The 25427-nt window shown below is 37.5% G+C and overlaps 1 protein-coding gene across 1 annotated transcript in view; it reads right to left on the minus strand.

Moving 5' to 3' along the window:
• The window catches only part of SULT6B1 (sulfotransferase family 6B member 1), a 158015-nt gene extending 146596 nt beyond the window's left edge, over positions 1-11419 (minus strand). Inside the window, exon 1 of the mRNA XM_031552179.1 lies at positions 11068-11419. Within this exon, the coding sequence (XP_031408039.1) occupies positions 11068-11419 (352 nt within the window). The remainder of the gene's footprint in view (positions 1-11067) is intronic.
• Positions 11420-25427: the final 14008 nt, after the last annotated feature.

Here is a 25427-nt window from a genome sequence, read left to right on the forward strand (position 1 = left end):
TAGAAATAAACCTGAGAACGCTACAGCTCAAAAATTAAAATCTCAGTGTTAAACTTGCTGTTTTTTAATGAATATCAGTTTTCCTTAGCTCCCTGGTTTACAAAATAAATGTACAATTACCATAGTAGAATGACAATGTGAACTCTAACATCCCAACTGTCTGATCATAAATACTGTCTTTCTGGCGTGATGTCAGCAAGAAAGAACGCCATGACTGAGAGATGTGTGCTTTGTCCCCTTTCTTTTAAACCGTTACTTATAAACAACAGAATATCTTCCCTGACAAATACACGCAGAATGAGAAGTGAGAGTCCACAGACTGTACTTACACAGTCCTCCTCCACATTATGTGTTTGAAATCAGTCGATTTCTATTAACATATATATGTATATAACAATTTCGTAATATCTTTCAGCTTATTTACTAGATATCCAACATTTACATAATGATATAAAGCTTTCTAGCTCACAATATTTAAAATAATAAAAATAATGAATTAAAAGCGAGGAATTGAATACTAGGGATAGGATAAGTTGGAGGTAGGGAAAAAAACAGTGATCACCTTCCTCATAACATATTTATGTATATTTGTACATAACAACCTGCAAGCAAATACTGAATCATTACATATTCTTCTGCTGAGAAAAAGCATGCATTTCAAGCCTAATTGGACTAATAGGTTCATAATACTAAATTTGCTGTCAGCAATGCATTACTATCATAATGCTGCAATTTCAGAGACCTACAAAAACCTGTTGTGAATAATTGATTTTTTTTTTCCATTTAGAATACAAAGAAACCCATTTTGCCATCTTAATGTCAGAAGAGAATAAAAGCTCTCCACTCAGAATGTAGTCTCCTTCAAAGTTTCTTTTACTGTGCTTTTAAAAGTAGAGCTAATTGCTGAGAATAATTTATTCTGGGGTTTACTTATCTGTTCTTTGTAAAGTCCATTACCAAAGTGCAATTACAGTTCTCACTAGCAAGTCCTCTGTGAAGAGTTTTATGAACACTTTAACAAGTGATTGCGTGTCACACAAAGTTTTCTCAAAGTCCTGGGGCACATCATCTCAATCACATGCTGTTGTTCCTGACTTTTGGCTAGATGACCTCACTTCGTGACACTTTGTTTTATTTCAGTACACATTTTTCATTAAAAATCTGATTTTATTTCTCATTAAAGCAAATTTTATCAAAAAACAAACAAAAAAGACCCCTCAAAGCTGCAATACATGGGATTGGTGCATAATAGATAATTTTGCAGTTGCCCAGCTACTCATGAACTGTGAATGACAGAGAAGTACAAATAGACTGAGTCTTGCTTTCAATTCAATTCAGAACATCCTCGTGCTGTTGATCAGCCATATTTCTGAATTTATTGTCATGGGTTCTGCTCTTCTAGGATCTTACTCTATTCACAACATTTAAAACACAGTTTTGGAATTAAGAAAGAAAATTTAAAACGTTTAATGGAAGAGAAAATATAAGGTGCATTGTGAAGTTGCCAAAGTTTCACTTTTGAAGAGAACTAAAACCACACCTTTCACAAAATTAAATTAATGCATTCTGGTTCAAGAGGCAAAGGTTTGGAGCAGATTGGTGAAAGCTTTGTCAATCCATTGCTTCTGAAACTGTATTATTCTTCACTCCATCCTTTCTTTTTTTTATCATAGCATTGGAATAGTAGCCTCTCTCTCTGCAGTGCACTCAGTCATGTGAAACCCATTACCATGTCATAGTCATCATTACAAAAGGCACGGTTCACCAGGGAGCTTGGCCACTAGAAAGATCAAAATGTCAAAGAAAAGTGTAGCTGATAGCTTCATTTTAACTATTAAAGTATTCAACTAAATTATTTACTTCGATTTGGATCAAATAGAATGAAAATACCCATTTTAAATTCTATTAACTGAAATTGAAATTATGAGTGAAAAGACTTTTAAGATCTGTCCCACAACATATATAACTTTTGGAGGAATTCTATTTTTTATCTGAAATAAAACTTTCAAGTAAAATATTTCTAATCAGCTCTCTTTATTTATTTCTCAATTCTTCTACATCCTGTTCCACTTATATTCCACTATGGGATTTCTCATCAGTGCAGTTTTTCCATCTGAATTTGTCTCCACTCTCCTCCTCTTTCAGTTCCTTTAAATGTTAAAATACATTTTTCTAAGGATAAAGGTTTCAAAATTCTTAATGACCAAGTATCCTTTTCTGGAATCTGTGGTTATAATTCTAATAATGTTTTCTGACATTGCTGTTGTAAGAAATTCTGCTTCTTTATTTTGCACCTGTTGAGAATGACTTTTTTTCTTTTTCCGCCAATGCTGCCAATACTCAAAGCCAAAATTTTTTCACTGCTTCCACACACTCTCTTCACCTCTCTGATTTTCATTTTATCTGATGCTGATATGAATTTGATAATCAGGTCGCTGGTATAAGCACCACAGAGCACTCATACTCTAAAATAATGTCATCTAAATTGACAATTCAAAGCGCAGCAAAAGAACATCTGAAGAAATTCAGTGAGTTGACTATACCTCTGCATTATCCACTTATTGCCTTTCTTCCTCATACTTCTAGAGTCTGGAAAATATTTATAGTACTTTTTACTGAAACTTTTTGTGATTTTGGATGGAGAATGGAAAGGCTTGAATTTATTGTCGTTCTTCAACCTAATGGAATCTATAAAAAAATCACAGTATGATTAAATATTGTAATTACATGTCTATTGTTCAATCTTCAAACCTTCTGGGGCATGAAATTAAACAATTCTGTATTTTCTGTGTCTTTGAAGTGTCTTGGAAGACATCATAGAGGACCCTTACTAAAACACTCCATCCTGATTTGCCTGCAGAGAAAAGTGAGTAGAGTGAAACCAGCAGAGGAGAAGAAAGGACAGCAATGAATAAGGAACGACAATGAGGTGCACCACTCCCAAACTGTACATTTTCCATTTTAAAACATACTTTCACAATCGATTCACTGGATCCAAAGTACAAGGTCAATTTACAGAATTTCTTCCCTTTCCCTACATCAAAACTCAATGTACTGCCCAAAGCATGGCAACTTCATCTGTCCAGTGAACCTTGCTGGCCCTCTCTAGCATGCCCCACTGGTACATCAGTGACACGAAGGGAGGATTGATAGTGTGGATACTGTGGGACAGTGCCTCTTAAGGCACAGAAGAAATCAGATGTAGGACTATCTGTGAAAAAGAGTAACATTTTTTCCAGAAACAGAGAAATAAAAAGCTGAAATTTTCAAATACTTTTTCCAGTAGAAAGGGGTAAAATGAATAAACTTGCTCAGGAGTAGTGAGAAATTGATCTAGAGAGAACAAGTTGGTGATCCATTTTTGAGGAGAAAACGGAGATCTTTCTACTGGAAGCCTGTAACTGTACCTGTACTGTAACTTCGCCTACACAGACTCATAAACAGAAAATGGTTTCAAATGCCAGAGTCAAGACAGAAGGGGTAATAGGGGATCATTTACCAAAACCACAAGATCCAGACCAAAGGTCATTCAGACACTTGAACACAAGCAATATGGGCATAGACTGCAATTCTCCTGAAAGCAGAATATGTTGACCCACATTTTCTGCAGTTATGTGGTCTTTTCATCATTTTACATTACAGAACTTTGGATACTGCTTGACATTAGATCCTTTCACAAAATTATACTAAAATCTGCCACCTAGCTGCCTTCTCAGCTCTTGTCATGAGAAAGCAAGAGTATTAGCCCTAAGAGCAATGCTTTCTACATTACCCACTTAAATCCATCCACCCAGAATCATGTATTTTACTCCTAATAATACCACACTGTGGGATTTTGAAGTGGACAAATACTACATGAAATGAACAAACACTAATTGCAAGCTGGGGGATGATTTGGTTCATTAAAGAAATCAGGTTTTCAGCTTGAGTGAATCAAAGGAATTTGTGTACTCATACCACTATAATAAGGTCACACTACTTCCAAAAGTGTTAGTACCATCTCAAAGAGCACAATGTTCCTTTCCCAGATAGGTCTTGCCTGCAGGCAATCATTTTAACTTTTCCTATGTCTACTTGCTTTTTCTGAAACTCATTGAAAGATTTCTTAAATATCTAACAAACCATATGTTAGACCCCAAGGGAAGCTGAAGACAACAGCAAAGCTGCCCGAAAAGTTGCTAGATACTATAATCTGCACAGTTGGGATGCAGAAGCCTGCAGATCATGCTAATTAAAGGAGAAAAGCAAAGAGGTTGAAAATGGTCTCTTTCTAAATGAGCTTACTACTAACAGAGGTTCAGTTAAAACATACCAAGTTTTTCTATCTAAAGAGAAGGTGAAATACAAGAAATTATTGAAATGTAACGTTTGTGTATCAAATGAATCCATTTTCCTAACTACATTTAAATTATTCTTGTTTCCCAAGGCTATTTTTCATCATTGATAAACTACCAGGTAATGGCTGGAGCAGCACTAGACTTACAGTACAGTCTTATTCTGAGAATTTAAAGATAAATGCCCAGCCTTCCCAATCGCTTACCCTACAGACAAGAGTTTCACCCAACAAAAATTACTTCAGTGGTGTCAAGACCCACTCAGACACTTGTAAGTGTAATACAGCTAGCACACATCTTACGTTTCCTTTCCGTGAAATAAAGAAGCCTGTCTTGATACACAGATGTTTATGAATCTTGGAAGAATACTACAGAACATAACATAGATTATGTTTATTATTATTAATAATTTTTTGTCCAAAGCTTTATCATGTCAGCTTTTCTTTTCTTATTTCACTCATTTTATGTTAAAATGTATTGCTTTTACACGACAGTTTTAAGGCTTCAGTGATATGATGTGACTGCTGGCATACTAACAGTGTGGAGTTGTATCATGTCAAGTTGGAAGACTCTCAACATCTCACAGAAAATCCAATTGTGAGAGACTTCCTGGCAAACCTCATAGAACAGATTGGATCCTTCCCTCCCCTCTCCCATCTTTTTTCCCATAGCTAGAACAAATACATCTCACTTGGAGATACAACTATTACCTAGACCTCATGCTTTGCACAAAACTGATTCAAATAACATCTCTGAGAAGGGTAAAACAAGTTGTGTTCCTTTTGCAACCTATCATACACATTTCCACATGATACATCTCCAGTCACTGAATTAACATTTAGCTGTCTATACAGTACAAAAATACTAGATATAAATATCTAATTGGGATGCATGTTCCTAGGGTTAGACTGGTCACTAATTTGAAGCTAGACAACATTAAGCAGTCATTTGAGGATGAAAGTATTTGGAGTAGTCTGCCCCTCAGCTTCTTTCTCAAAATAGTCTTCTCCTTTAAATAAGACCACATATATTTAAAAAAAATCAGACATTTACAGGCACTCATGTGGCCAGGTCCTCCAGAATCAGGTAAAAAAGTATGCAATGCAAAGTGACCCATCCAAAATTTACATCATGGATTTCTTGTGATTCTGAGAAAATTTCTTCAGCACATGTCAACAAGCAAAATGAATTACCCATCATTAGTTTAGTGCAGCTTATATTAAGCCTTTTATAAATATATACACCAGAACTAATTCTCTTTGTGCTGATATCTCAACACTATATGATAGTTCACTGTACAGAAATATCCCTGCCCTAAGAAAACATCAATTAAAAACAACAATTTGGTGAAGTTTTTGTTTTAGAAAGCTTTGGCTGATTGGTTTGGGTTTTGTTGTGTTTTTTTTTCTTATTATTTATGGGGAAGGAGCGCCTGTCAAGAGAAGTAAAATATAGGAAGATACCACACATTAAACATTGCTCAGGACTGAGCAATTCACATAGCACCATCTTGATGTCAATCTAGATTTTGTCACTCTCTAATTACAAACTGGCACTATTCTCCAAATTACTACTGATTGATTTAAATCAGTGGTGGATTCTAATAGCATGTAATTACAAAGTAACTATTGAGCAAATGAATCAAAGCTGAAGATAGACTCTCCTGTGAAGCGATCTTTTCTCAACACAACCCCACAGAGGAATTCTTATTCATGACAAAGATGGCATCAACAGTAATGTTCTGCGTGATAAATTACAGGAAGTTACAGGGATTAGGATTTCTGATTTTGGTTTTCAAAAAAGGAATATCGCTTACCCCCTAAGTATCAACCGTTTTGAAACAAAAAAATCCAGGTCATCACGGGAAATTCCATACTTAAAGGTAAGTAGAAAAGCCAATGGAATTTTCTAAAAACAGCTGTCCACTACTCCCAACAGCTTCAGTGCTCCTAAAGAGTGATTGTATGCTTAAACTTTTGCAAGCTTGGTTATGGAATATTCAAAAATAAGAAGCCAGACCTTGCTCTTATTCATAACCAGCTTAAACATCTACATGATTGCACACATAAGGCTAACTGCTCCTCCATTTCTCAGGACTGGGTTAATAGCTTACAATAAAATAGCATCTTGTGAATTGCTTACATTTAATGGAATACAACAAGCCCCTAGGAACAAAATATACCCATGGTAGTCATCTTCCCAAATCACATCAAACAAAAAAAATTCTCAAGTATAAAATATAATTGTGTTCATCGTCTCACTTAGAAATATTATTTCCATCTGTATTGGCAAATTAAACCTAAGCAGAAACACAAATTAATGAGAAACTACTTAAATGCTATCACTGAAGTTATTTTTTAAGTAGTTTGCTCAGATACTCTATGATTCTGTTCGTATACAAAACATTGAAAAAAACTTTAATTCTCACACTGTCTATTGTAACTTTTTCATTGCTCACATGCATTACTCTGTGTGGTAAGCATGTTAATTAGATATTTGCAACTAGAATCTAATAAATAACATTGTCTGTAAATTATTCAGATATTATTAATCTATGCACAATTATACTGCTTCATATTTGAGGTGTACATTCTATGTACCATTACATTACTCACATTTTTCCTCTATCCTTTGATTACATACTTGTTTGAAACTGAAGGCTTTCTAGCTGCCCAGTGCAAGTCCTCTCATTATGCTGCAGGATTCAGACAGCGTATGTCTGCTCCCTTTGTTTTAATGCACTGTAGAATGAGACTGAATAATCCACTCACTTGCAGTGCATTCAAGCTGTCAGTAAGTCCAAAGTAAATTAGACAGGGTCACACATCAGTACTTAAGTGGAAGATTTATCACTTCTGATTTTTTTTTTTTTCCCCTGCAACATTCTGCTCTGTTTTGCTGCTGTAACTACAATTTACATTTTGTGGAAGCAAAGAACATCCTAAGTTGGAAGGGACCAACAAGGATCACTGAGTCCAATTCCTGTCTCCCCACAGCACCACCTAAAAATCAGATTGCGTTTGAGAGCACTGCCCAAACACTCCCTCAACTCTGGTACTTGGGGCCGTGCCCATTGCACTGGGCAATCTGTTCCATTCCCACCACCTTCTGATGCAGAACCTGTCCTTAACCCCCAGCTGCCCCTCCCCTGACAGCTCCATGCTGTTCTCTCTGGTCCTGTCACCCTCACATAGATCAAAGCTCAGCGCTACCCCTTCACTCCCTTCCTGAGGAAGCCATAGGCTGCCATGATGCCTCCCCCTCAGCCTTCTCTGCTCTGGACCTCGGCCACTCCTCATACGTCTTGCCCTCTAGATCCTTCACTATCTACATAAAACTATTAGAAAGTGTCCAAAAGAAGTTTATGTCCTTTTTATGTTGTCCCTAAAAGGGCCCAGCGATGGAGGTGAGGCTACACAGCACTACAGAGCAGAGGGGGACAACCCCTTCCATTGCCTGGTGGCAGGGCTTGGCCTTGTGCACCCCAGGGCACAGTTGGCTCTTTGGGTTGACAGGGCACACATTCCTGAAATCATCTCCTGAATCCAGAGTTTCCATTAAAAAGCTGAAATACTGAGGAGCCCAATTTGAAACTCCCAAATGTCAGGTAGCTCAGCTGTCACTCAGAGCGAAGAGCCCTGCTGAGACTGTCTGCCTAACTGATAAACACTGAGCAGTCCTAATCAGTAGTGGTTCAAACCAATGTCCTAGAAAAAGATTAGAAGCCTCAATCTTTGTTACAGGTCACTAGGCAATCTTAGCACCAGCAAATACAGTTTGTACTGACCTAACTCCTCAGCAGTGACCTGAACAACTCCGTTAGGCAGAAGACATTGCTGAAGCTCTGAAAGGAGCTGCATTTCATGACAAATGTGATAGGTTTTAAAGGAAAGGGTCTTACAGGATACCAGAGTACTTCATACATGCCATCAGCTGCATTCTGATTCTCTCTGTACACAGCTCTTGCCTTAGCTGCTGCACAAAGTAAATTTTTTTTCCGTGAACAGCCTTTCTATGCAATAATGAGAAGAGTGGATATTGGCCTCTGCTAGTGAGCAGTCCCAGCTCCTCCACAGGCCCAACAGGAAAAAGATAGCCATGGGAGCCCTCCATGAGCCCACACAAGATGAAGATGAAGATGAAGAAAGACTTAAGTAACAAAACCTCCTTAACAGTCAGGTCAGCAGAAGTCTGAGATTATAAAGCACATCGCTTACTTCCAATGGATGCTAAATCCAGGTCAAATTTATTTTCTGAAAAAAGAGTCTAGCTCTAACTACTTGGATATGTAGCTAGCTCTAACTACTTGAATTTTGTCAAAGATGGTTTTATAAAAGTTAAAAGTGTTGAGTGTTTGGGGGATTTTCACTCTGAACTCAAGCCCTGAGACACATAGGGGAGAATTATTTTTTAAAATTATTATTATTTGATTAGTTGATTTTGAGTTATTTTCAAAAGAAACAAGCAAAATCACATTAGCTGAAATCAATAGATGATGTATTGAATGAGCATACAGTTAGCAATGTACAACATTTTTATACCTAAATGAAGTTTCTGTCTAGTAGAGTAAACTAAGAGAGATCTGCTTAAATCCCAAACATATTTAATTAAAATAAGGTAATTACTGCAGAGTTATATTTGAACAGACAATACAGTTGCAGTAATTATCTGTAATTATGCAGCTCCAATCACAGGATAATAGAGGTTTCAATGTCACTAAGCACAATAAGGATAATCACTCTTTCCATTATTCTGACGGGCATGTAATTAGCAACTTAAAAAGAAAAAAAAACTTCATGGGGACATAATAGCCAGACTTAAACTAATAGGGAGTGATCAAGGTATTCAGGAAAAAAAAGAAATGCATTACGTTCAGTACGTTACATACCCAGCTGAATTGTCATGTACTTCCCGCAGAAATAGCATTTATTCCAAGATCACAATAAAGGAACTTAATTTTGTTTGAATAAAATCCTATGCTTGCTGAACATGACCTTATGATAGTAGTATTTAACGATACAATTGAAAAAGCCTTAGATAAAAATCTCTCCTACAACAGAGGAATCTCATATCCAGAACAGCATCAAACTCACAGGTTCATTCGAATGACCCATTCTTAAGTATTTCATCCTTGGTCTGAGGAAGATAAAATTTGAGCCAAAGTAAACAGCTTTTTTTTTTTTTAAACATCTAACTGAAAACCCAACAAGAAAGAGAGCAGAAATATTACAATTGCAGACTGTCCTCCAGGGATAATGCAATTCCTCCTTGCAAATTTCTGCTGGTTCTGTCTTCAGATTGTCAGTTTTTCTGCAGTTCACCTTTGGTACACACAACAACAGCTGCCTTACAAGAATGGGTGCATCTAAGAGTGAGACATCACCGTACACTGGTCTGCTCCACAGTTCACACCACCAGGTGCTACCTGCCAGAAGACTGGAAGCAAAACCTTTATTTCTGCCAGCAGCAAGGTAGGTGTCCAGGCTACACCAAAAAAAAAGTGGTCTTGTTCAACCAGCTGAACATGGCTGCCCTACCACCTGACTGCTGTCAAGTAACCTTGCCCTTGAGGCACTCAGTACCTCTGTTGAGGCTGCCAAACACTGCTCAAAATCATATGCTTCCTACCTGGTGGGAATGAGGGATATGGTCCACCTCCACTTACTCTTTCCAGTCACCTGTGAACACTATGGTGCCTCAACTTTCTGCATGGTTAGATCAATCTTATTTTAAGCATGCTACTGACACATCTAAGCACAGACAAACAGTGAGAAGGAGAGATCTACAGATGAGGAGTAGTGGACTGAATTGCCCCTTGGAATACAGTGGCTCTTACAGCTGCTGAGATAACTGAGATGCATTCCTAAAGCAAGGTAGAACAAGTGTAGATGAGCATCTCTGCTCTCCATCCTTAATGAGGGTAGGCACAGAAAAGAAAAAGAAATAAGGGGGAAGCTACCTGGACAGGGTTACCATGGCATCACACTTTTCCTCACCCAATGTACAGATCAAAGTTTCAGGAAGACTGACAGATTTGTTGCTGTTCCTAGACCCAAGCTGGAATCTTTTCTTCTCTCCTGATGCCTGTGGGACATAAAGGATACTGCCAAGATACTTCCTTGCACATTGGCCAAGACCTCAAGAAGATGCAACTGTCTTATTGGAAAAGAATATCTCCTTTTAATCTATACAAAACTTGGCAGATACAATAATGCGGTTTCAAAGTGAGATTTTAAACTGACAGTCAATTCTAGAAAAGGACTTGACAAGCTCTCAGATTTGTGACTCCTGTGAACAGCACAATCTTTTTTACCCATTTTCAGGACCTGAAGTTTATTGAAGAGTCAAAACAGAGGTTTTCACACTTCCAGACTGCGAGCTGGAATAAAAAATACTAAAATATCTCATTTTTCAATCCCTGGCCTAGACAGAAATTATATGCAACACACAGAAAATACATTTGTTGGGGATGGAGACGTGGGTAGAGAATACATCACTCTTACACATTTGCAGTTATAAGATCTGAAAAAATTAATGCTCCGTTGAGAAAGAAGTAAAGGTTTTAAAAGCTTCTTTTCCATGTTTTTCCCCCCTCGTGTTTAGATTTCAAAGAAAACTAAGGAAACAGTGCTTTTAATAGAGACTACTGAGACCCACTGCTAGGCTAATGGCTTTATCTCTGCAATATGTACTTGGATTTGAGACTCAGCAAATACTCAAGTGACAAACTCACCCCAGCCACAGTACTCTGCCCTTAGGCTGTTCACCATATGCCAAAAGCCCAGTGCTGCAGCTTCTTTCCCAAGTCTAGGAGCTGGACAAGCAGCTAGGGCAGGTCTGAAGGAGTTGAGACCTGAGGGTCGGGAAGGTGGCCAGCTATCTCCAGGGACCCAGAAATCATACTCCAGACCCCTGCTGGCTACAGCACCACCAGAATATGCATCTCCTACCAGCACCTTGGGCTGGCAAGCAGTTGCTCTTTCAGGCACCTGGTGCACACTCATCTCAAGATCTTCACATATGAGGGCTCGTGAGCTGGTAGAGAAGAAGGCTAGGTTTAAAGGCACACCCTTTCTATTAAACATATCCGCTGAACAAAATGTACTACTCTAATCTCTTAATGATTTTCAGCTTTTTTGAACTAAAATGCAGATGCAAATCAAGATAGTATCATGTAGGTGGCCCTTATAACTCAATCTACCACATCTTCACTTGTAAAAAGAGTAGCCACACAGTTTGCCCATTAGGTCAATACATGCTTGGTAAGGTAAGATTAAGGGAAGAACTCAATCTACATTTGAGCTATGCAAATGCTCAATCATTCACTCTGCCATATAAAAAAGGCTATAGCTTAATCAAGACTGACCCCAGTAGTGATAAAACAGCATGTAGAGGGCCAACATCTCCCGAGGAGACAGTCTGCAGTCTTGCAGGGAAAAAATTTCCACAACGTGTTTGAAAGCAAAATTGCAATGACATCTGCATGCTACTGGTCAGACTTTGCTTATTATAATCTAAAAATGTCATCTTGTATTAGGTTTTGTGAGTTGTTTGAGTGGAATATAAACATCTCCCCTAGCACCACACACCAGTTATTTCCTTTCAGTTTGTAACTTCTCAGAAATTTTTCATTCTTCAGAATAATAAAAAATTAGAAATTTCAGAATTTGTCTGTAGTAAACATATTTTTCCTCTGCGCTTGTTCTTCAGTTTCCAGTATCTTGTTTTAATACAGCAGTGCTGTTAGTACACTTTCACTTAAGAGGACTGAATTATTTTTCTTACCAGTATTTTGTGGGGAAAGAGTTGTCACAACAACTCTGTTGATGCATATTCTTCACTGGTACGTTAGTAATTGTCTTACACATTTTTTTCCCTTAAGACTGTGCTACTGCAGTGCTCTGGTTTCTTCATTTTAACTTCTATAAGTAATATTTAATTCAGTCCTGAACTTTGAAAGGTTTTCATTCTGAAATAGTCTCTAGTTAGTTCTGTTATTGTTATTTATGGGATTTATCGTAATGTTGAATAGCTTAATATTTAGAGCAGTAAATATTCATTTCTATTCTGTCACTTTGCATAGATGGCTTTCTATAGCAATGCTGTCTTCACCTTTTCATGTGCTTATATGTAGTATACAGACCATTCAAGGTAAAAAAAAGTTTTAAAAAATAGAATTAAAAAAGAACATTTGTATGGCCCTTTTCTGTAAGCCATTCTGAATTCTGCCAGAGAAAAATGCAACAACAGAGAGCCCTGCAGGCCCTGCCCTGCATTGCACTGAATTGTGAAAGACAATTCCACACTCATAGAAATCACATCCTGTCTTTTCTTTACATTCAGTGCACAAAAAATGTACACATTTCCCAGACAAGAGCTGTAATTGTACAATATCCATCATTCTGCCCAGTTAGTAGCTACAGAATGATTTGGCTCTCTGAAAAAGGAGGAGACCGAAAAATGGCTTGCCTGTTTTTTGTTTGGAAGAAAAGCAGATGATGATGTTTAATGGCTGCAAAGGCTATTCATTGCATTGTTCATTCCTATTCCACGAACAACAGACCTGATTCAATGTTTACAAAGTAAACTGTCATCATAGTAGATTCCGGACAAGATCTATAGGCTTCTAATTTTCTTAAATTTTAGGAAACCACAAAACCCACTATACATTTTCCAGTCAGCTGATTTGTGTGCATTTGTAGCAGCTGCTTTCACTAAGATCTCTTTGAGATCAGCTTTTAGTGGCAAGCAGAAATAAAAAAAAAAGAAAATCTTTATTAAAAAAAATCTCAAATCCATTACTATGTGCAATATGGACATTATTAGGCATCACTAAAATTTGTCTTTCCAAAGGACTATTGAGTTTTCTGAAAAACAGTACAGGGAGATGTTGTGTGAAAGAGCCTGTATCGTACTCTTGTTCTAAGGATTAAAACCACTCCACTCTGCCTCACCATCAACCACGACTTATCCACAGAGCACAGCCAGAATAAGAACTAAAATCCTTCTCCTAATACCCAAGGATCAGGGACTAAAACAACTGTAACACACACACACAAACTTTGATCTGTCACATTTTATCATGAGTCTTGAAGTTTTGTGATTACTTCTGAACCAGAATTTGATTCTCTAAAGACAAAAGAGCCAAATCAGGTTTATCTCAGGTCAGTGACTGCCCTGGAGCAGCTCTCAGGGACCATCCTCACACCACTGGGATCCTCTGAACCTCCTGATCTTAAAGGAAGAGGGCCACAGGTATGCCTGCCAGCTCCTAGAGAAATGTTTCCTCTTAAAAAGGGTCAGGACATCTCTGGCAATCTTGCAGTGAAGGGCTAAGCCAAAGAGCAAGGGTTTAATTACAGAATACTGATTTGCTTAGTGCCCAGAGCCATCAAGCACATAAATCCATGCTTGTCTGCATCCTCCCCTCCAAACTGCTCCAATCCTGTTCTTCCTTGAAAATTTACATAGCCATTTTTCTTCTGTGATATATAAAGTTCTTAATTTTTACCTTAAACAAAAGAGTACATTTCTTAAGTTCATTTTTGCCAGTGTTAAAAAAAAAAGTACAAATCAAAAATGAATTCCACAGTAAAACAAAACTGCATTTATGGCCTTCAAAAGAAATAAAGTCAAAAGGATCTTGCAAGAAGGCCTGAAAATAACAAGAAAGTTTGTCATTATTTGATGCACAGGGCTTAGGTATATGGGAGAAAAGATCAAAGCACCAAATTCTGTTCCCCTTCAATCTATGCTGGATATGAGAACACATTAATCAGGTAGACAATCTTCCAATTTAACTAATTTATGTGGATATTAAATTATTTCATAATCTTAATAAGTTTCTTAGCTACTTTCTACTTTAAGCACAACACATCAGCACTGGTACAGTACACCATACAGATCAGCAGGACAACACTGCAGTGAGAATTATTCTACTGATGTTATGTCAAACCACACAGAGATGCAGATAAAAAAAAATAAAGCACCTCAGATATACAGCTACCTCAGGCAGACAGACCACACAAAACAGCTTGTCTCTGCACCATCCCCCTTGCATTTGATAACAGCAAGATGAATACTTCTCTTTAACCCAGCTCTGCTTATCCCTCAGCTGCTGGGGACAGGTGAGTTTGCTGGGATTCTCCTCCTGTCAGCCTCTCTGCACTTCCAGGTTAGCTCCTAGCAGGCAGGTGGATTTTTCCCGCCCAAACTTTAAACATCCTCCTTCTTCAAAGCCTCGTCCTCACACCCTTCTCTCAAGAAGATCAACCGACATTCTCTTTCAGAGACCACATCTTTCTGATCCTAAACCTTTCCCGCAGATCTTTCCACTGGCAGCTGTCGGACTGCTAACTCCAAAATTCACAAACTGGGGGTCAGAATCCAAAATACCAGGAAACACCAACTGCACAAGGCTTAAAAATAACAACTGGTTTTTTTTTTTGGTTTTTGGGGGGGGGGACATGATTCCTGCTCGCTCTCAGTATGCATATGATGCTTACTGCACTGCATCCCCTCACACACTATAGTGAGCAGAGATTTTTGGCTGCTGCTATGGAACCCACAGATGAGGCCTCTGTGGAGAAATCAGATCCCATTGGGACAGATGCCACAGAAATGCATAGCAAGAGACAAACAGCATGCTCTACAGCACCCACAGGGCTGGCCCTTCATTAGCTAAGAATAGCATTGAAATGGACAGTATTCAAACTGGCACTCTACCCATGAAAGCCGCCAAAGCTTGTTAGCTGAGGCAGAGCACTGCACATACACATATATTTCCTGATAAGGAAAAGCAACTTATTTCCAGTAACTCTGAAGTTTTATTTTTCATTCTGAAATCAGCTAAGGAAAAATTCAAGTATTTATATGTTTAATAGTCAAATTGAGTAGCACAACAGACAAACAGAAAAAGAGCACCTTTTCTTTACTGAAAATGTTTCAATGTTTCAAGAAATAAACTTCATTTTAGAACAGTAATAATCAACAGTAAACTGCAATGCCAATGAGTTTTACAAAGAACAGAGTGGAATATATGGAAATATGAGAATCCTTTTTTTAAAAGCTAGAAACGGTCCAGATACCAGATAGAAAAATGACAAAAGGACATGTGTTCTGCAAAAATGATTCAAATAAATCTGTACTTTGGCAAATAGGAAAGGGAAACAAAAAATGTGCAGTAGAATCCTGTTATTTCTCCTCTCTATTTCATTTGACAGCAATAATATCTAAGGTCACCTCTCACAAACTTACCTTAAAAGAGGAACAATTTGCTTATGTATCTGTTGAGAACGAATAGGACAGATATTGTAATTTATGTATTGCCCTCATTTGTCTTGTGTGGTTCTTCACAAAGAAATACGTTTTCTAATTGGAAAAAAAAACAACTTAATGCCAACGTGTGATAGGTAGCGAAGATGACAGTTTTACTAGCTTACAAAAATTGAAACAGGAAGACAACCATAAAAAATTCTGTGAAATGCTGCCAATATGATCATATTACTCACAAGAATACGAAACTCTAAAGCTACTAACTCCAAATTATCATCTCTTTCTTCAACTATACCATATTTTTGGCTGAGGTTACAAGCAAAATTTCCATCACACGGCACTATTTTGTTCCCATAGCATACTGCCAAGTTAACTTTGTTGAAACAAAACAGCCTTTACAACTTCAACTATTTTTCAAGTTTCCATTAGGCTGCAAATAAAAATCATATAATAGGGTGCTTTTACAGACTGTATGAAGGGTGTTTTCACAAGAGTCTTTACACATTTTTTACAGAGACATATATATACTTATACATTAATTTTAAGCCAGGTCTCTTTCCTGAAGAGAAAGAAGAAAACAAACTAAAATTTTTCACAAGGAATAGGTGTTACTTGGTTTTGGATTTACAGTAATATTACTTGAGCTACCAAATCTATTAATGTTAGTCTTGAAATAATCCTCTTAAAGGTCTGACTACAGTTATGAAATATTTTATCTGATCATTTCCATACTGCACTCATGAAAATGTGCCCTACGCCTTTTTATGTTGTCTGTTCTTTTTATATACATTGATGTTCCCATGAAAAATACTAACGCAACAGTCATTTTGGCACCTTCAGTGTATGCTGCTATGCTCTGTGTTCTGTTAAGAGCAGGAAAGAAGGTGCAGATCGCCAGCAACTTTGATCTTTTAGACAAAATTCAGATCAAATTGTTAGCACTTATAATGAAGTATCACCATTAGAATGAAAACAAGTCTAGGTAATTGCTGTGACAATAACTAGGGTAAGACTGTATTTAATGTTCCCTTTATTACAAATCCATTTGGCAGCTATTCTAACTGCCAAACTATTCTCAGAAAAAAAAAATATTTAATGTGCCAGTGGTGTCATATGTGCCTTGTACTTTTATAGCACTTCTATTGTAATTTAACATTAATTACATTTTACATTAATGCACTGCAATATGGAATGTTAACATTTTGTAAATGAGAAAATTAAACTCACTTTTGTCTGTTCCAATCCCATTTTACCCTTATTAGACTTCAGTCCCACAACTCCCCTCCTTTTCTATTGTACTACCAACACCACAAACATATAAAGAGCAACTCTCACACAGAAGATAATTTTGCTACTGTTTTTCCAAAGCAACAACAAAAAAAAAAGTTACCCTAATTTTTATCACTGCCACATGATTTTAACACACCTTCCTTCTTTAGACTTCTTACAGGAATCTTGAAAGAGAAGTAGGCAGGAAAACGTGCTAATGGAGAAGTAGATTCTGGTCATCTGAGACAGAGAATAAAAATCATCCTTGACAGCAGACTACTAGTGATCCATTAAGAAATACGTCACTTCATTTATACTCTGTCCCCTTCTCGGTTAGTATGGCATTTGCTCAGAGATGCCTAGTGTTTATTTTCCCCAAGCTGCATTTTCTCACAGGAATGTGAGATAAAAGAAAAAGACCAAAGAAAATAGCAGTTGGAAGGTTTTGATCTTTTAATGAGTCTCAGACGGTTATCCTTGATAAAGTGAATGTAATTGGTACAGAATAAGGAAGTCTAAAAGGAATAGTACAGTGAAAGATATTTTTTCCCTAAATATGTGTAAAAAATTTATATCAGTACACTTTTTGAACTTATTCTGAAAGCTGTAATTGATGTAGTTCAGAGAGTGGAGTCCCACCAATCTTCTATTTGTAAAACAATGATTACATGCATTGCATCAGTACACAAGGTACTTTGTGGCCTTTCTGGGGAGCTCACACCTTAGGTGCTTAGTGTAGCCAGATAGGTTGAAAACCTAATTATTTTTCTGAAAAGTTTAGCTGAGTAGGTTTTTTGTTAAATATTTCTGTCAAGAGTGACACTTCTCAAACTGAAAAGCTGAAGGAACAACAGGAAGAAACAAATGAAGAGGAAAAAATAAGAAAGCATGAACAAGAGGTGAGCTTTAAGACCACCGAGGCTTCCTTAGTCAATGAAATAATTCTCATCTTCCTTGCTAACCCTTTGAGTTAAGCTCTCCAGAGACCACCAAGCAAATGAGCCATGTGATAACAGTACGGAAACAAAGAGGCACTGCTTTCAGAGCAACCAACACATAAAATGTAAGACTTCAGTTTGAGAATCATCTTGCAATTGTGATCATAGTATGTATATTCCTAACAGACACTATGGATCTTAAGTAAAGCGATAGTGTTGGATCTTGCTATCAAATGTCAGCTAATCACCTGCTGCGTATCTTTGTATATGGGAACGCTACAGGCCAGAGGCTGAGATTTGGCTGAAAAATGTCATCTCCAGCCTTTATTCAAAGGACTGCAAGTATCAGCATGCCACACGCACAGCAAAGATTTGCTATGCATGGATCAGTCACCAAGCCTGTAAAGATTTCCTTAATACTCTTCCCTCCACAGTGTGAATTCCTTCCGTCATTTCAGAAAAACACGACAGCATTTCGGACCTGTATCAATCTCCCCTAAGCAACCTACATAGACTCATGGTATTCTGTGACGATCTAATGACTCTCCACTTCACTTCCTCTTTCTGAGCCAAAATCAGATGCTATGATGGCAAAGCTCTTCACTTTGGCCAAAATAGAACTGTTAATTAATAATACAAATCACTGATACTCCATGGAGACAAAGTATTCAGTGCTTTGGAAAGTTGTCTTTACAGCCTTAGAAGAAATAGTCCTTGCCAGGAGAGGTCAGGAATCAAGGATACTGCAAGTGGATACAATATCACCATATTAGCCCATTTAAGAGACTTACCTGACAGGTCAGTTAGGTTTAATATAGATACTACTGTTACACTAACTACAAATGAAAAATAATCAATAGAACACAAAACACAGAAGTCTTCTCATCTGAAAGTTCACGTGCAGTCACTTTGCGTGTAATCAAAGTGGTCTTGTCAAAATTTGTCACTGAGAACTTGCAGTAAAATTCTAGTTATGGTAATCTTTGTCCTCTATTATCCTTAATAGCATTTTCACAGGTGCTGCCTTAGGGAGCTGCTAGAATTCTGAGATATAAAAATCAGTTATTTGACATTTGGAATTACTTAGAAATACCCTAACAGCAGTTCAAAATAAAAGTTTTGTATGTGTGGGTGTAAATGCATTCAAGTGCACGGCTTTTCTTTGAGACACCTCTACCTTTCTTAGCATTTTTTCTCTGAGACACTATGTTTGATGCCTTAAGGTCAATAATAGCAAGTTCACATTCAAGATTTAACATGTGTCAAACACAGGCATTGAAATGCAAATTGCTGCAAAGTTACACTATCTGGTGGCCGTTCAATTTCCCTATCTGCTAAACATACTGGCATGGGAAAGCCCAGATTGCAAGATGGTCCACTGCAACATCTCATAGACACTGCAAGGTATGTACAAACATACAAATGAACATTAACCAGAAACTGATCTGTTCTGAAGTTTAATTCCTTTAGCATGTTTAAAATAGTTTCCAAATACAGTTCAGGTCTTGCAATAGTTTATAAGACAAAAACATGCAAATACATCCACTGTACATATAAAAAATTCAAGGCAACACATGTTTGTGACCTGTACAATATCACTAAATAGAGCAACATGAGAATTAGAAGAGAAAGTGGTTCTTTACCATGACAAGTATACTAGCTATTACTTTGAGACCTTCAAGTTGCTCCAGAATGTACCAATGTCACTACTTAGTATCCCAGTTTAAAACATGTATTCTAGATGCATTTTATGAAACCATCCCTAATATTAAAATGAAATTGATTATTTGAAGGCTGAAAAAGCCTTACAGTAATCATTACTTAATACTGCAGACAGAAGGAAGAGAGATGTTTCTAGCTTTGTGTTTAGACTCCTCTTACATCAAACTCTCCAATTAAGATTTCTCCCTCTAGCAATTCACATGATTCTTTTACAAGACAATAGAATTATCTCAGTGTCTCCAAATAGGATGATAATTTATACTGACAGCTAGATGCTGAGTTATTCTTGTTTTGCTGTTTTGAAAAATGGGAACTGGAATGGCACTGGTAACTTCATATTACATGAGGTAAAGAAAATTATTATGCTCATATTTGGTCTTCAAAGCATAAACCATAATGCATCTTGCATTGAAGTCCCCATCATTTTAGGTCAATACCAAGGCATTTTCTTAATTTGCTATGGATTTCAGTTTTATTTTCTATAGATCATTAGTTTTAGCCAAGCCACATTTAGCAGCAGTTTGTGTCTTTCTACAATGCCTTGAGATGCAGAACCACCACAGCAGGGAAGTTCACATGTAGCTCCCAACTTCAGAAGAGAGTATAAGTCACCCAGCACCAAGCTAGATGATGTCACAGCTGAACTGCTTTGGGTACTCAGGCAGACGAGCTCAAAGCTTCCAGTTTAGTCCAGGAGCTAACGCTACACTACAGACATGCTTGAGTTCTTCATCTTTGAGACTTTTTCAGCCACAGAAGAATATACGGAAGTTGTTGAAAAGGAAATCATAACGGCCATCTATCAGGCTAGAGAAGAAACTAGAAAGGAAATGGAGTTACACCGTAGATTACCGTAGATTATCTTTATAGAAATACAGGTCAAGATTCAATGGATGAACTGTAACAGGAGAAAAAGAATCAGTTCTTATTCTATATTGGTTCTTTTTAATGATCATTATCTCCAATTATTTTTGGAGACTTTTTTTTCTTACTATTCCTGTGAGCTAAAATAAAGCCTTCACTATAATGACAATGCAATGGAGCTACTGTGAATACAGATATTTCCAAAAACAAAAAATATCAAAATCCCCATCCCCACACTATCTGGTCATTTTATCAATTCCTGTATAGTAAAAAGCACTCAGAGGAAAATGGAAAATAATTTTAAAGGTCTACTGTTGTCAACACCAACTGAAACAAAAACAGTATCATTAAACCATCCAAGAGAAAAATATCCAAACTGCAATCAAACACCTTCTCAGCAACCTGAAAGTGAAGCTATTTAGAAGAATGAAAACAGCTGACACTCCCCACTGCTGTCCCTTGGCTCATCTGTCTATATGAGCCATGATCAAATAAATCCACATATTTGCAATGCTCTTTTTTATAAGGCAATGAACAAACTGCATTATCATACCATTGAAATTTCAGAATTCCAGCTAGTCCAAAAATACATTTCCAGAGTCCCATCTATTTTGTAAATCACTGCACCAAAATTCTGCAGCATCCCCTCAGTTTCCTGCAGCACTCATTTTTCTGCTGTGCTTCAATGAACACCTCACCAGTGACACCTTTCTTCATCGGAATAAGACGAAGGAAGAGCAAGGTTTCAAATCATGAGAAAATGAGAAAATAATTTCTCCTTTCCCTTCCATTTTTTTTTTTTTTTTTAAATCCACTGACTGTTCCATGTGCTTGCAGAAACTATGATATATTCCTCTGCTGTTAGGAGACATGATGAAGTTGCAGTCACTGTAGGAGAAAGTGCTTGAGTTTTTAGCTCTCTGCCTCTCAGTTTCCACTCTTTTTTTTTTTTCCCCCCTTACGTAGCTGTTCTTTCCAGAATGGAATATAAGCATCATACATTACAAACCACTCTTACTTAAAGAAATAAACACTCATTTTGTGTATTAGAATGTCTTGAAGCGTTAGTCTTCCAAAATCTGCTTAGTATCGATTTTGGATCTGATGGGTCAGGTTCAATCCACACTAGAAATGCCTTTTGTATCCATCTGAAGTGGCTGCTTGCAGCTCATCAAGAATTTAGGGCTGGCTATGCATGTTTTATCAGCCAGCAAATGCAGCAGTCTATACCTATACAAACTGAAACATAATCTAAGAAGTTATTAGGCTTGCTAATGACATTAGTCACATTTCTCAGGTGCATTCTGGTCAGAAGGAAAGCATTGTACAAAGAGTGTCGAATTGGATGCTCTTAGGAAAAAAAAAAGGTTGTTTACACCCACCACTTCTTACCAGCCGTGAAGAGTTTTGCACTGGAGTAAAGCCACAGGTAACCAAAGTTTAAATGGGTCATATTTTGCAGAGGTTGAAGACAACCAAAACCAGTACATAGCTAGAGCCCTGCAATCCTATTGGACTCTCTATTCAGGCAGAGGAGAAGAAAGCAGGAATATATTTTGAAGAGTATAATCTAAATGCTTTTTCTCAGTAAGATTTCTTTTTGGCAGCTTTACTGAACTGTTTGATGAGTGAATTGTAATTAGATGCCAGTCTCTGCCTGGTATATTTTAAACTGTATTACTCTTTCTTCTTTTCATAGTGTTTCCCTAATACACATTTTACTTTATTTAAACAGATGTTATTATTTGCATTCTGATGGATTTACCAACTCCTCAGAGTTCAGTAGTTGCATGTGTTCCAAAACTACCCTAGAAGCCAGAAGGACAGTGTTCTCCACATCCCTTGAGAGCAGATGGCACAACACAAGCACCACGGGCTGATAATACAGTGTGCAGACCAAGCAGCCTTGGATGCAAATGTTGCCATCTAGTTTGATCCATAAATAAGCAAACAGAAGAATGGCAGTAACTGACAAAATCTGTTGGTATTGCTAAGTCATGCCTTGAGAACTAGCCAAGCCATAAACACTACACAGAAGTTTGTAACTGGTTCTTCCCTGAGGGAAATACATTAATTTGATTAGAGTTGAGACCACGTTCTTTTCACTGGCTATAACTAGCCACTTGGGAGAAGGGCCTGCTGTGCACAGGTGTCTTGGACATCTCTTCGTGCTTTCAAGATCCCTGTTTAGGCCACTAGGACAGTCTATCATACACAGGGAAGCATTTCAAATTAATTTTCCCTGGGCTAGCAAAACCATTTAATTTAGTCTTGCAAAATAAAACAAAAGCTTGTAATAATGAGAACGGCTGAGGCAGCAGAAGCTATGCAGAGGAGGGCTTGGGGATCTTTAACGAGACTCTGCTTGGAAGAGCTCTGCTGGCTCCATTTTACAGTTCCAGTGTGAGAGAACAAAGTTGTGGTTTGTTCACACTTGAATTCCTCTCCTCTCTCATACTTCAAACAGTTCTCCACCACCTGCTTCAGCTTTTGCTAGAATAGTTTTTTCCAGCCCTATCAGTAAAGTCAACTCAATCAATATCTCCAGTACAAACAGTAGAAACCAAGTTGGACTTAAGAAATGTGCCTACAGCCATAGTGGCTACTAAAAGCTCATAGTTCTCCAAATTTTGAAGTAGAGAAAGATCTCTGCCATCACGGTCCTAAGGAGTAGTACTTAACTCCTGACCTCAGGCCACAGGTTAGGTGTGTTTTCAACCCAAGTCAGGGGAAAAAAAAAATAGGCAAAGCACCAACTGCTTCCAAACCTATAAAATCACAATGTTGCCTGGTTTTATGCAGGACTATGTTCACACTTCAAAACATTCTCCATCTGCCAAAGACATCTTTTTAGTGGGAAATCTGAAAAATTATTCTGCTTCAAGTTCTGATGTCTTCTACTGCTTGCAGTTTTCATGCCTCAAGCTCAAATTTGCCTTCACTCTCAGACACATTACACACTTCTAATTGATACCAAAAGGATCAGTGCCAAAGCAGAGAACTTTGGGTGAAAGCATTTGCAAAACTAAGTCCAGTCTGGGAGCCTAGCCCTTGAAGAGGAAGTCAGACATCAGACAAGTAGGCTTCGAGTATAGTGACTTTATGTATAAAAAAGTGGGTATCTTCACACTCAACATTTTTCACATTAAAAAGTGCCAAAAAAAAATTTATCTGGTAAAATACTTTTTCACAGAGAGAAATACTATTCAGCCTTGCCTCACCTGCTGCAGTGAAACCCGACGTTTGAGGGTGCGGCCATCTCCTAAGCCCACTCACTGTCCTGCGCCACCACATCCACTCACTGCTTTCCCTACACTCCCTCAACATTCCACTCTGCTGTACTCATTCCTCCTCCAGAAGATAAACTTCCCCATCTCCCTATGGGAGCACTCCAGGACAGGGCTAATAATCAGGAAGAGCGAACTGCAGTGACTGTCAAATGGAGCCAGCTGTGCTCTGTACAAAAGGGAAAACAATGCAAGGAGATGTTTTTGGATTCCCAGAGTGTGATACCTCATTTCTTTTGTGCAGAGCAAGACAACTTTTAGTACTGCTCACACCATAGGCTGTGGCACAGAGCCTAGATGCTCACTTTCCCTGTAATTGCAGCTTAAGAGACTTACTGGCTTTCAAAGTTTATACCATTCATTGTATTATTTTATTAGCAAATTTCATTTATTAGAAATCCTTAAGCTAAACAAGTCATTCTGAGTGTTGAAAAAAATATTATTTCAGGAAACTGAAGCATCTCAACGCTACATTTTAGTGCTGACATTTTCCCCACTCCACTTTCATGTAAGATTTCACAGTCCTTAAGTACTTCTGAGGCTCTCCATGTCCCATTTAGGGCCACAAAGGCTTGCCACTTTATGAAATGCAGCCTAAAATAATATGAATATAACATTGGGAAGGAGCATTGGAATATATATTCTTGTTGAATATATTCATGCTCTGATCCATCTACGAAAGGACTGGAACCCAAGCAAAGAAATTCTCTGTGGAATGTTATGTTACTCAATATAGGTAAATGAATCCTAACCTCCTTTGTACTGAATGTCCACTACCATTAATTTTTCCCCCTTCTTTATCGTAACATTGCATTGTAAAAATACCATAATGAAGGAAAATTTCATTATAATATTGTTCTGGAAACTCACCTTTTTCCGTACTACCATAGAGTTGCCATAACCTGATGCAACGGCTTATTTGATAATCATTTCTCTACATCCTTTTTTAGCATTTTAGTTGTCATGACAACAACACACGTTTTGTATTATACCTGTTTCCTAGAACTCTTAGATGTGTTTTGGTTGCTTTGAATGAAGTAAGACTCAGTCTCAACTAAAAAGATCAGAAAGAAACTTGATGCAACATCTAGCAAATAAAGCATCTTTTTGGAAAAGCGTTCTAAAGCTGTTGTATATCACAAAACTGTCTTTTCTGATGTACCTGTGATCACTCCTAACAAAAATCACAATGCAAATGCTCTGTTTGTAATGTCCATCATTTTTATGAAAAATCCATAGCTATTGGTTTGGAGATAGAGACGCACAGAGAGAGGAGAGCTGTTTACAGTACAGTAGGTGTGCTTTCACCAGGTAGCATATAGTGGAATTTTGTCTTCAATCTCTCCTGTCCAACAGCAGGATTGGATATTTACATTAGATCAGAGTGCCATCAAAGTCCAGCGATAGCATTTTGCACTCAATCTTAATCTAGCAGAATTCTGAGCCTCAGCATTAAAAAAGTGCTGTGGCAGCCTGATACTGATTTAAGCTATTTATTATGATGGAGGTTTATACTTCATTTTTTCTTATGAGGTGGCTGTGACTTAACATGCAAAAAGCTATCTAGTCGTACTGTGGCTGAACATCAGAAAAGTATACAAATTATAAACTGAGCTTTAATTCAGGATCATTCATATAGACTAGACACACTATAGTTCACTAAGTTCACCACAGAAGTAATTGTTTATGGAGATGTCTGACCAATGTCTGAACAAGTCCTGGTCTTTTTTTTTTTTTTT

Source organism: Meleagris gallopavo, chromosome 2, assembly GCF_000146605.3.
Source record: "Meleagris gallopavo isolate NT-WF06-2002-E0010 breed Aviagen turkey brand Nicholas breeding stock chromosome 2, Turkey_5.1, whole genome shotgun sequence".
Lineage (NCBI taxonomy): Eukaryota > Metazoa > Chordata > Aves > Galliformes > Phasianidae > Meleagris > Meleagris gallopavo.